The sequence below is a fragment of the Amphiura filiformis genome, chromosome 17 (assembly GCF_039555335.1).
Source record: "Amphiura filiformis chromosome 17, Afil_fr2py, whole genome shotgun sequence".
Lineage (NCBI taxonomy): Eukaryota > Metazoa > Echinodermata > Ophiuroidea > Amphilepidida > Amphiuridae > Amphiura > Amphiura filiformis.
Window position 1 is genome coordinate 32,605,932 of NC_092644.1, and position 13,069 is coordinate 32,619,000.

At 34.5% G+C, this 13,069-nt stretch overlaps 1 protein-coding gene across 1 annotated transcript in view; it reads right to left on the reverse strand.

The window, feature by feature from the left end:
* LOC140137153 (ATP-binding cassette sub-family C member 8-like) overlaps window positions 1-7,750 on the reverse strand; it is a 38,194-nt gene extending 30,444 nt beyond the window's left edge. Inside the window, exons 1-3 of the mRNA XM_072158806.1 lie at window positions 6,432-7,750; window positions 3,241-3,486; window positions 2,949-3,131 (exon numbers count right to left, since the gene is read on the reverse strand). Coding sequence (XP_072014907.1) covers window positions 2,949-3,131; window positions 3,241-3,486; window positions 6,432-7,097 — 1,095 coding nt within the window. The 5' untranslated portion in view covers window positions 7,098-7,750. The remainder of the gene's footprint in view (window positions 1-2,948; window positions 3,132-3,240; window positions 3,487-6,431) is intronic.
* Window positions 7,751-13,069: the final 5,319 nt, after the last annotated feature.

A 13,069-nucleotide genomic window follows, 5' to 3' on the forward strand; every position in this document is an offset into this window, starting at 1 on the left:
AACATGATGGATCATAAAAAAGAGTGATCCTAAAAATGCCACCACCAAAACTAATTACAAGGCATCTTCTGCATTGAAGCTGGCTTTCCCTTTAAAGGGAATTTTTATTGTATTTTTGAATCAAACAAAAACGGTGCGAAATGACAGAGGTGGAAGCTATAGCAAGCATAATTGAATACCTGAGTGGAAGAAGGGCCCAACTCCATCAAAACTGTTTTTGAGATATTAAGAAAAAACTTAATATTTGGAAAAGTTTTATAGACAGAACGTTTTCATCTTCAGGGGACCTTTAATACATGAACATGCAATAGTACATACATTCGAAATTATATTTGATGTTTCCATGGCAGCGGTACAGGTCTTAATACGAGTTGGAGTTGGGCCCTTCTTCCACTAATATACTGCAAGTGCCAGTTCTGTGTTATAAATAGCTACAGAAATTACGTAATCACCATTAATTGCACAAGTAGAACTCATGTAATATGTTAGCAAGAACATTTATTGTAGTGAAAAGCAGATTTCATGGATGAACAAAATTCCTCTTTAACCCTATATTTGTGGAAGAAGGGCCCAACTCCATGGAGTTGGGCCTTTCTTCCATGAAAACTCATGATTAAGTGTACGTGAAAGACTATTTAGAGAGTGGATTTTGGCTCATCTTTCACACACAAGGAAGATCAGTCTGCTGGCAATAAAATGCTGGGTCTAACTCATATTTGTAAAAAATTGGAGTTGGGCCCTTCTTTCACTCAGGTATTCAATTATAATGATCACACCTGCATGGTGTGTTATGTATATATTTCTACACAAAGTTTATGAGATTTACAGAAAATATATCAACAGTTAACGATAATTTGACCAACACACTCACAACTCATAACAAGCACCTGGTATATTGCAACGCAAAGTTAATGGGGCTTATAAAAAGCAATTTCGTCAACAAGTAAAATTTCGCTGAAAGTAATCATCATGATCATGTATATTTTAAATTTCACATGAAACGATAATTATGAAAAAACACATTTACAAATTATAACGATCATCACCTGATTACGACACAAAATTAATGGGGCTTATACAGAAAAGGTTCGTCAACATTCTGAGTGATCGATAATTAAGTCCTTATTTTTTTCGTGTTGCAAGCTGAAAACAAAGTGAAATGTTGATGGGACACGAACGGACTACACAAAAGAAGATGCACCGGGCAATTTTGGGGGGAGCTTCTTTCATGTTCATTTCTTTTGTATCTTCTTTCTTTTTATGTTGTATGTTTTTGTATGTTGCAACGCACAGTTAGTGGGGCTTACAAAAAGAAATTTCGTCAACAAGTAAAATTTCGCTGAAAGTAATCATCATGATTATGTTTATTTTCAATTTCACATGAAACGATAATTATGAAAAACACATTTACAAATTATAACGATCATCACCCGGTATACAACACAAAGTTAATGGGGCTAAAGCAGTATGCAGACTTTTTATTAGACGTACAATATTGTATGTAACATATCTACGTTATTTAATATATTGCCATTCTATTTTCAGTAACGTTTAAGTTCTAACGAATGTTTGATGGCGTAGAATCGATAATATATTTCTACCAGATATTATACGTAACATTATCGATTTTACGTCATCAAACGTTCGTTAGAACTGGAAATAGAATGGCAATAGATTAAATAACGTAGATATGTTACATGCAATATTGTACGTCTAACTGCTGCTTTACAGAAAAGGTTCGTAAAAATTCTGAGTGTGGTTGATAATTGAGTAATTACAGCCTGTCTCAAAAAAAATTGTGCAAGTGAAAAGCGCCCTCTCTGGCAATTAGACAATACCGTTGTGACATAATGCTTACATCAACGTCACGGGCGTAGTCTTAGCTCTTAAATGCCGTTTATTCTGTTCAATTTGCTTGTTTTAATTTCGAGATATGTTTAGTTAAAGACAAAAGGGTAAAATCACAATTGTGCCACTTTTACTAGAGACGAGGGCTTTGCATGTAACAGTGATAGCATCAAGTTCCTTCGTGAAATCAAAAGAATTACACAATACAATTTTTTTGACTGTTTTTACTGTTTTATCATGATGCAGGAATGATGATTCTCTTTTTCCACTTATAAGAGATTAAAAGTTAAATAAATATTCCACATTCTGCTGTAAAAATTAAATACATGTGCATGTCAATGATTTTATCATGGTAAATGCTATACTCTTAGTAAATTAAGACATGATAAAAGACACACAAATATTGCGTACTTATATATACATGTTATAGGTTAATGAACGCGTATTACTTGTTGGGACAGATATTAGACAAAATAATGCACGTGTGCTGATGTTGATGCGTCTAATGCACGCATCCCGAAAGGAGGAGTGCATTAGACGCATCAACATCAGCTATCATTGACTTACATGTACAGCTCTCTTCACTAGTAAAAGTGGCACAATTGTGATTTTACCCTTTCGTTGTTAAATAAACATATCTCAAAATTGGAACAAGCAAATTGAACAGAACAAACGGCATATGAGAGCTAAGACTCCGTTCGTGACGTTGATGTAAGCATTATGTCACAACGGTATTCTCTAATTGCCATAGAGGGCGCTTTTCACTTGCACAATTTTTTTTGAGACAGGCTGTATGTGACGAAATTCCTTATTTTTTTGTGTTGCAAGCTGAAAACAAAGTGAAATTTTGATGGGACACGGACGGACGGCACCGAAGAAGATGCACCGGGCATTTTTTGGGAGCTTTCATTTTTATTCCTTTTTTATCTTCTTTCTTTTTTTACCCTTTTCTTTTCCTTTGTCTGCTCGATTTTCTCTTTTTATTTGGCTATACGAAAATAAGGCCGGGAAATAAGGCAGGCTTTATATCCACGACAAAACAATAAACTTACATTATAGACATAATGGGAGAAAGAGATAAGATAATAACAATTATTTACCTGTTTATCTGTATATTTTCCCAAGTTATCAACATAAACAATCACAGCTTTGATGCCAATTGGGATAACCAGATAACACATATCTGCGATGAGACCTAATATACCGGATATAACCAGAACTTTGCTGGAGCAATTCCATATCGCTTTGATTAACGAGATCTTCTTTTTCTCAGTTGCCTTACTCTGTGAAAACATAAATAAAAATATTTAGGAAAAAAGTTTTTAGATTATTTTTCATAATTATTTTGTTATCTGTGTCATTATCAGTTCTTAATTTGTCGAGGATACTCACAAGTTCAATTTCTATATTTTCCTTTAATTTATGATGACTCGAAGCTGCTTGGTGTTCCTCAGGGATACATCCCAGGTCCTCTAATGTAAGTGCTTTCCGATAGCCAAGTTGTAACAACTCAAAAAGCCACGAGTACGTTAAGTGTGATGGCAGACTTACGTAATCACTCACGAAAAATGTTTCAAACTGGTTTTTGTTTTTTTCCTGTGAATCGCTGATGAGATGGTACCTGTAGTTGTGGTCAGACTGAAACAGAACATTGTAGTTAATAAAACACGTGTACCAACCGTCCTACTGTCTGTTCAATTAGCTTAGATTCTTGTATTTTTAAGATATTTGAAAAAATAATAAATTGTGGTCAAAGTTATCAAAGAAAAGTGTTAGCACAGCCTTAGACCCAACGTGATTTATATACTTTTCAAATTCCATAGTTCAATTTGACACCCCCCATTTCTTTTCAATTTTGGTCTTTTCCCGTGATAATTTTATAAAAAGCTAGATAGTCGGGTACCATAAACTTTTTTGAATCAAACCATTTAGTGCGATGGGGACGATTGTCATAATAATTAGATTCGCTGAGATAGTATGTATTCGACCATCCGCATCAGGAAGTATTGTCCAGCAAAATAGCTATAGGCCTATTTGCCCCACTCTTGAACATTACGTTATTATAAAAATGTAAAGATGAACTAAGGATTTCTGAATAGGCCCAGCTTTAATATATAAATACATTCCTTGCCTATTTATTTATTATTTATTTATTTATTTATTTATTTATTTATTTATTTATTTATTTATTTATTTATTTATTTATTTATTTATTTATTTATTTATTTATTTATTTATCTATTTATTTATTATGTGGATTGGTCTGAGAAGGTGTGGGCCAAGGCCTATTAGAAAACTACACATTTATTTTCAATTTGTTATTTCGTTTTCTTTGTTGAATACAAACTATGATATGTTTGAATGTTTGAGTAGGACATTTGGAAACAAAAGAACTTTTGTACAAGAAAATATTGTTTAAAACAATGACTTAGGTTACAGAAAACAATTCTTGTAAAGTCACTGTATCTGAAATGTCAAGCGAATGAATGATGGTATTAAACAAAACTCAATTTACATTGTATCGATGAAACCAGTTGAAATAAGAAATAAGAAAGTTGTCCATATGTTTATACCGTCCCCACCCCTTAAAAACATTTTGAAATAGCATTAACATTTGTCGGGGCACTGTACCCTGTTTAGTCTAGATTACTAGACAGAGAAAAGTAAAGCCAGGTGGTGTATGACGTACAGTCCCTAAATTCAGTAAATTTTCATTGTCAACCGTGTAATTGAATGGGATTATTTTGAAATTTTAAAACGCTTGAAATATCACAAACAAATAGGCCTATGTTGATAAATAATATAAATAAAAGCTAAAACCGTTGGGGTTCGATAATGAACCCCACAAAACTAACCGAGTATATATGGAAAATGCCATACGGCCGGGCGGTTTCACGAGTTGCCGGCTCGATCATGTCATCCGCCGCCTGAGTAAAGCCACGATTTCTCCGTGATACGGAAAAACGGAAAAATTTACGGAATTCGCTCACGGAAATTTGAAAATGCCACAAAATAGTGAAAAACTGTGTAAAATGTCTTTGTGTTGATTTGCAAAAGAAAACAAAGAAAAGTGATAATTTAGCAGTAATCAACCATTAAACAATCCATTCTAGCATTTATTCTAGGCCTACGATGCAAGATTCTGGCCGATACAGCTATCGGAAGTATAGGCTACACACAAGACAATTGATTATGCTTAATTTTAATGGGGATGTCGAAGGGAGACTACAGTAATAAAAATCCCTTTAAAAGGGAATACCCAGGCCGCACGGAGGTCACATGACTGCACAACCCCCCCGGACTGCCCCACCTTGGCTCCACATAGCTGCAAAGAGGTAGGCAGTGTATGCAGTAAGCCTATATAAAACACAGGTCTTCTGATCAGTCAAGAAGGTGGTGATTCAACCAAAGAACTAGCCGGGAGAACTATAGCCTACTCCACAACTGAGCTATGATTGCTGAATGCTGAATAAGTATATGAACTACCTGTATGCTACTACTAGCCATACTGGTAGGCCTACTTGTAGCCCTCTGACTGCAGTCAGAGAACATCAATCCCCATTATGCCAATATGTTTGTATATAAATGTATATGAATGCATGTGGTGTTACTATGCTATATAGAACATTTGTCTCAGAGGTCACAGCTAGGATATCAATTTAAAGTAAATGATTTGGTACATGAAGATCAATCAAAACTAATTATGAACTTGAGACGGCCAGATTTAGTGACCTTCTCTGTCAAACATTGCACAGATTCTCATGTTGAGTATCTGTGATTTTTGTGAGTGAGAATGTTTCACTGGCAAATGCTTAATCAATGCTTAATTATTTTGATAAAAGTAGGCCTATATCAAACAGTCTAAGTGGAATAACTTGCATGATGGGAGCAGGAGGATTTTTACAATTAATTTAGTGTCCGATTATAATAGCAGACTTTAATAGTAGTAGTTTAATGGTTCCTTCTAATTCAGTCTGTGATGAGAACAACAATGCAATTCAAATCATAGCCAAGTTCATGAATTAGAGGCCATGGCCATTCACCGGTCAACTTTCATATTGCAACATCATCCCTATATGTCAAAAAATAACTTCATAGGCTACAGAACAGCTGTACGAATAATTGTCATGGGGACTTGAATGAGGTTAATATTCCATCCATTCCCTGGGTAAAGTCAAGCACTACTGAATATAGTTTTATGAATTTTGTCATGGGGAGTGAGGTTAGTTTTTTTGTAGCTTGCAGATCCATTAGATACTCTGCATTATCCTGTAAAATAATTTTAATGAGGACGAAGCAAATGCATTTGGCTACTTCGTTTCAAAGTAACCAATTTGGGTTCAAAGGACAAGGTCTAAACTGAATGTAATATCACCAGGCTGAAGCCTGGGTGAAAAAAGGTACATATAATTATATATAATAGACAAATTACACTTTTAAAAACATGCTTGTATTCACTTTTCAGTGCTTTGTAATGTAAAACGGAAAATCACGGAATCGTCCAATTTGTAACACGGAATTTAAATTTTGTAACACGGAAAATCGTGGCTTTAGAGATAAGGTCTTTTTTTCGAACAACTTACCAAATTCTTCAGATAACAAAAGAAATGATAGACTGAAGTACAAATCAGCATGCTGTAGACAAAAGCCAGTCCTATTTCAATATCAAATTTCATAATCCTGTAATCAAGGGTTTCGGTAAAACTTCTGAGTCTTAAAACTTCAAAGACAAGTGAAGCAGTCCAGTATAGCGAAATTATAAATATAGGTCGACGCTGCTGGCAAAGTTCCGTGAAATGATTGAAAGCTGTAGCACATATTGCACTTAACATGGCACAAACAGACGGAATATACAGAAAAATATAACCTGTGCTTTCATCGACCACAGTTTGGTTTGTTAATATTCCTTCAGTTACGGCAATGAGTTGGAGTAAAATTAAAAAAGTTAAAAATATCCATCGAAGGTTGTGTGCAGGAAATTTTATAATACGAATTGGATGTACTGTTTGACATCGAAAAGTCATATAAACCACTAAAACGATTGTCAGAATGGTAAATACGAAATGAAATAGTGCGTAAGAAACGTTCAGAAGACAATTTTCGGCAAAAATACTTGCGAAATTGTTGATGTTGGTACATTGTGAAGACAGGTTTCTTTGGTGATCGCTGTGACGGCATGATTGAACGTTTGGTTGTATACAGAGTGCCTGCATCAGATTTATCCATCGAGTTCTCTCATCAGGATCCATGGAAATCAGTATATCAAGCCGGTAGAGAACTACCACTCGCTATATAGACTGTTTTTTGATAGAGACTTCTCTATCCTCTATCATGTCTATCCGCACATTAACTAACGTGTCGTCGCGGTTGAGTAGATTTCTTGATGTGTGACAAATAAAAGACCACCAATTTGTTGAAAAGACCATAATGAGTGAATAAAATTATAAGATTAGTAACAGCTCACATATACCGTATGAATGATAATCCTCGAAGCTTCTGGATATAATGGTTTTTTTCGGCAAATTTTTGTTTCCTGTCGTAGAGCTTCGTGGTACCATAGGGCACAGGTGATATCCGGGGGTGGTATATACGTTCGACTAGTCATGCTCCATTTCGGATTGAAACTCATTTGCAATGTAAAGTCCTGACCTACAGTTTACGCTTGGTTGATATATTTTGAAGCCGGGATTTGAAGTCACCCTGCGCACTGAATTCATGGTATTTCAGTCGGCAACTGCGGCAGAAATAGCACCTGAAGAAACAGTTGAAAGGGGATGCCAATTAATAGCATTATCCAACTGATTAATCTACTGAAAAAGGCTTGGTGTAAAGCTGTCATACAACCAAGATCCAACCAAGCATGAAGAGGTAACCGTACTATATGGTAAAGCCAGATTTGCGGGTTTGGAGAGCTGAGAACCAAGACAAGTTCCCATAAAGTAATAATGTTGCACCAAAGCAGAAATCCGACTCTACGGCTGCACTTAGGCGGTTGGTATGATGACAATAGTTATAAAATGATTATTATAGGCAAACAATAGCGTGATGGATCGAGTTGTTTAAAAAAAATCACAGAAGCGTACTATTGTTCGCCAAGTTCATTATGAATCAAGATACTTTATATAATGTTCATCAAAAGGTCAGTGCAGTAGGCACAGGTAAGCACGAAGGCTGTTAATCTTTGCATATTGGACTATTCCAGTTGAAATCCACACTATCCCTATTTTGGAAATATCTTCCACAGGGGAGTATGTTTTTCTAGTGTCATTGGTCAGGGTTATTAATCATTTTGAAACCCATTCATCCCCCTGTATTATGGCTTTACCTATATACTATATCTTCCACAACTGAAGTGAGTAATTTCCAAAAGGAATACCCAATTGTCTATTCTATTCGAAACTCATACTCCCTTTGTGGAAGACTTCAGCCAAATCTTCCACAGGGGTACTGTAGGATTTTAAATGGAATAGAGGTTATCCGTGTTCTATAAGCTGCATATCCTATCAACGACTGCTATACCTTGTTTAGGACTTTCAAAAGAAGTACCTGCATGTGCAACCATGACTGTTTCAAAATTAAATAGCCCGTCAAAGGCATGCAGGTAACTCCGAGGTCGTGCATTGAATTGGTTTGAATGAGGAATACTACGGTAATCAGCGCCTTTTGTTAGAAGTCACACGTGAGTGAAGTGGATAACCTCTATAGCCCATTATTCGCTAACCATGTGTTCAATTATCTTAGACACAATTAAGTTTTCTTTACTGCTGATATTGGTATTGATGAAAAAGTCACGAAAGAGAAACGATTTTACATCTAAAATCTAACAGGTCAAAGCAATTTCTAAAACAAAAACAAAGTTCCTAATGTCAACCTATTCAATGTCACCGTATTAGTGTAATACAAAGCAGATAAGCACGGGGTTCAAGGACCTATTTAAAACACTTGCTGTGTGAACTTTGAAATTCTTAAACCTGTTAGGTCTACCGATATAAAATGACTTTACTTTCATATCTTAAGGGGGTACTACACCCATTGATTTTTTTTTTTGCATTTTTTGCATTTTGTGAAGAAATTACAAAAAAAAATTGGACAAAGTGGTATGCAAAATGAAGGGGCAAATCTTCTCGTTTTATTGGTGGTATCGGTATCAATGTAGCTTACATGCTTTTACAGATAGAAGCCAAAAGGAGGTACATCACTGATGATTTAAATTCACTTCATTTTGGAAAGCTTACTATCAACGGATTTCGTTAAAATTTTGGATATGTGTTGCTAACACATTAGGGAAATAAAGTTGATATGTAAAATGGGAATAAGTGGTTCCTGATTTCTTTTATGACTTCATGAACTTGGTGCTCCACAACTATCAAAAAAGGAACTGGTTAAAATGCTTCTATTTTCAATGTTGAGCTATATTTTGCATTTTTAACTTGCGACATTATTGCACTGAAACTTAATTAAGCCATAGGTAACAGGTTACAACAACCATACTACAGCAATGATGAAAAAATTGTATTTCTTGTCACCTATACAACCATATTGGGTAGTTTTCCGTAAGCTTAAGTTTTGTGATTTTGGTAACTATTTTATATTTATTTGTGAAATCCGTCTCAACTAGGCATTCTAAATTGTACTCACCATTTACATCCCAAGGTATATTAGTATATCCACCATGCACTTCTCGATATATATCCAGTTAAAGACAGAATATCAAAATTATGCCTCATATGATATCACAGACTCTCACATGTGTATTCAAAATTGATGCTTAAATTTGACCTGAACCAATTGACCTATAACCTGACATACGGTGACCTAATAGCCTTTTCTTCTCCTAACAATTAATGACTATGCATCCATTGTATAAGTGTTTATTTAATTTATTCAGTGTTATATCATGGTAGGTATCTTGCATGCACCACTATAGATTTTCTATAGAGAGTATAACAAAGGATTTAATGTATTCTATTCATGTACCCTACTTGAACATTTTCAAAAGAATAAATTATGGTTTGTTATGAAACACAGATCTGAGTTACTAGGTTACAGTAAACAAAAAATATATAGGGCTAAAATGACTTACTAAAATTGTTGAAATTCACTTTATATGTAGATATATTTTATAAGTTCAGGACATGAGGTGATAAACATATATATGTACTTAATAAATTTGCAAGAAAAAAAAGAAGAGGGGTACTGATGAAAATCGGGGTATTATATCGCCTTAATAAACACGGATCAGCTAAGATGAGAACATCTTCTCTGGTTGGACACGTAATAATCGTTTTATAAGAATTACGGCCCTTACTCTTACTGGAAATGTACTATTACATCGAATATTCTACATCCACTAAAAAGTCTGCAGAGTCCATTAACATACAGGCCAGTGAACTTCTCAGGTATAAATGGAAAGTACTGTGCTCCGTGTAAAATTATTTCTATTCGATCATTCCGTTAACCTTTTATTGTTCCAGTACATGCACCGACAAATCCTATCAGTATGCTGCATTATTATAGGCCTACTTGATCTTTCACCTATCGAGATTAGCATTCATTGTTTGGGTAATGTGTATTGTTCAAAATTATTATTACATGTACAGTAGTTAGCTTAAAATGAACGTTTGAGACGGTTTTATTTGATTTATTGTTTAATTATATCTTAACATCTTTTATATGAAAAAACACTATATTTTAAAAATGTTGTCCAAATGCAATTTTTTTCAACTCTTTAATAACATTATGTTTCAATGTTTTGCGTATAGTTTTCAAAAAATGTTTTCGGGACGTTATTAAAACGATCCTTTATATAACCAAACAATAACATTTTCTGTAAATGTTCTGTGTTTGCTGATGGGTACTTCATCAATACCAATAAAAGCAGTAGATAGCTTCTTCCTGAATACTTATGTCAGCAGAAGATAGCAACCAGCAGTGGATAGCTACTTACTTTAATAATACCAATATCAGCAGTTGATATCTGCTTCATCAGTATCAATATCAGCAGTAAACAGCTACTTCATTAATACCAATATCATATCAGCAGTTAGATAGCTACTTCTTCAAGACCAATATCAGCAGTAGATAGCTACTTCATCAATACTGATATCATCAGTAGATAGCTAGTACATCAATACCAATATCAGCAGTAGATACCTACTTCATCATCAATACCACTATTAGCAGCAGATAGATACTTCATCAATGCTAATATCAGCGGTAGATTACTACTTCATCAATACCAATATAGATTGCTACTTCATCAATACCACTATCAGCAGTAGATAGCTACTTCATTGATGCTAATATCAGCGGTAGATAGCTACTTCATACATGCTAATATCAGCGGTAGATAATTACTTCATCCATGCTAATATCAGCGGTAGATAGCTACTTCATCAATACCAACATCAGCAGTAGCTACTTCATCAATGCTGATATCAGCGGCAGATTACTACATATACTTCATCAATACCAATATCAGCAGTAGACACCTGCTTCATCAATACCAATATCAGCAGGACTTTATCAATACTGATATTATTAGTAGTAGATACCTACTTTATCAATACTGGTATCCGCATTAGATAGCTACTTCATCAATACTGATATCAGCAGTAGATAGCTACTTCATCAAACCCAATATCAGCAGTAGATAGCTACTTCATCAATACCGATAGCTCCCAGTAAACACCAAAATGTTTTTAAAACGTTATAAACGCGTTTTGGTTTTAGTCAAAACGTTTTAATAACATTTACATGTCGGATTAAATAAAGGTCATGAAGCCATTTTTAAAACGTTTTATATGAAAAAACACTCCAACATTTTAACAATGTTGTCCAAATGCAATTGTAAAATATTGTTGGCAAACATTTTTGCAAAAATATTTTTTTCAACTCTTTAATAACATGTTTCAATGTTTTGCGTATAATTTAAAAATATGATTTTGGAACGGTATTAAAACGTTTTATATCCTTTATTATATTTAAACCAAACAATTTCTGTAAATGTTTTGTGTTTGCTGGGTACGTCCATCAATACCAATATCAGCATTAGATAGCTACTTCATTAATACCAATATCATATCAGCAGTTAGATAGCTACTTCTTCAAGACCAATATCAGCAGTAGATAGCTACTTCACCAATACTGATATCATCAGTAGATAGCTAGTACATCAATACCAATATCAGCAGTAGATACATCCTTCATCAATACCACTATCAGCAGCAGATAAGTACTTCATCAATGCTAAAATCAGCGGTAGATAATACTTCCACCAATACCAATATACATTGCTACTTCATCAATACCACTATCAGCAGTAGATAGCTACTTCATCTATGCTAATATCAGCGGTAGATAGCTGTACATCAATACCAATATCAGCAGTAGATCCCTACTTCATCGATGCTAATATCAACGGTAGCTAGCTGCTTCATCAATACTAACATCAGCAGTAGCCAACTACTCCATCAATGCTGACATCAGTGGCAGATTATTACATATACTTCTTCCATACCAATAACTAGCTAGATCAATGCTGATATCAGCGGTAGATTACTACTTCATCAATACCAATATAGATTGCTGCTTCATCAATACCAATATCAGCAGTAGATAGCTACTTCATCAATGCTAATATCAACGGTAGATAGCTACTTAACCAATATCAATATCAGCAGTTGATAGCTACTTCATCAATACTGATATCATCAGTAGATAGCTACTTCATCAATAACAATATCAGCAGTGGATAGCTATTTCATCAATAACAATATCAGCAGTAAATTCATCAATACTGATATTATCAGTAGATAGCTAGTTCTTCAATACCATTATCAGCAGTAGATAGCTACTTCATCAATGCTAATATCAGCGGTAGATTACTACATCACCAATACCAATATAGATTGCTGCTTCATCAATACCAATATCAGCAGTAGATATCTACTTTAGATAGCAACTTCATCAATACCAATATCAGCAGTAGATATCTACTTTAGATAGCAACTTCATCAATGCCAATATCAGCAGAAGCTAGCTACTTCATCAATGCTAATAACAGTGGTAGATAGCTACTTAACCAATATCAATATCAGCAGTTGATAGCTACTTCAACAATACCAATATCGTATTAGCAGTAGATAGATACTTCTTAAATATCAATATCATCAGTAGATAGCTACTTCATGATCTTCATCAGATGGCCACCAATAAACCA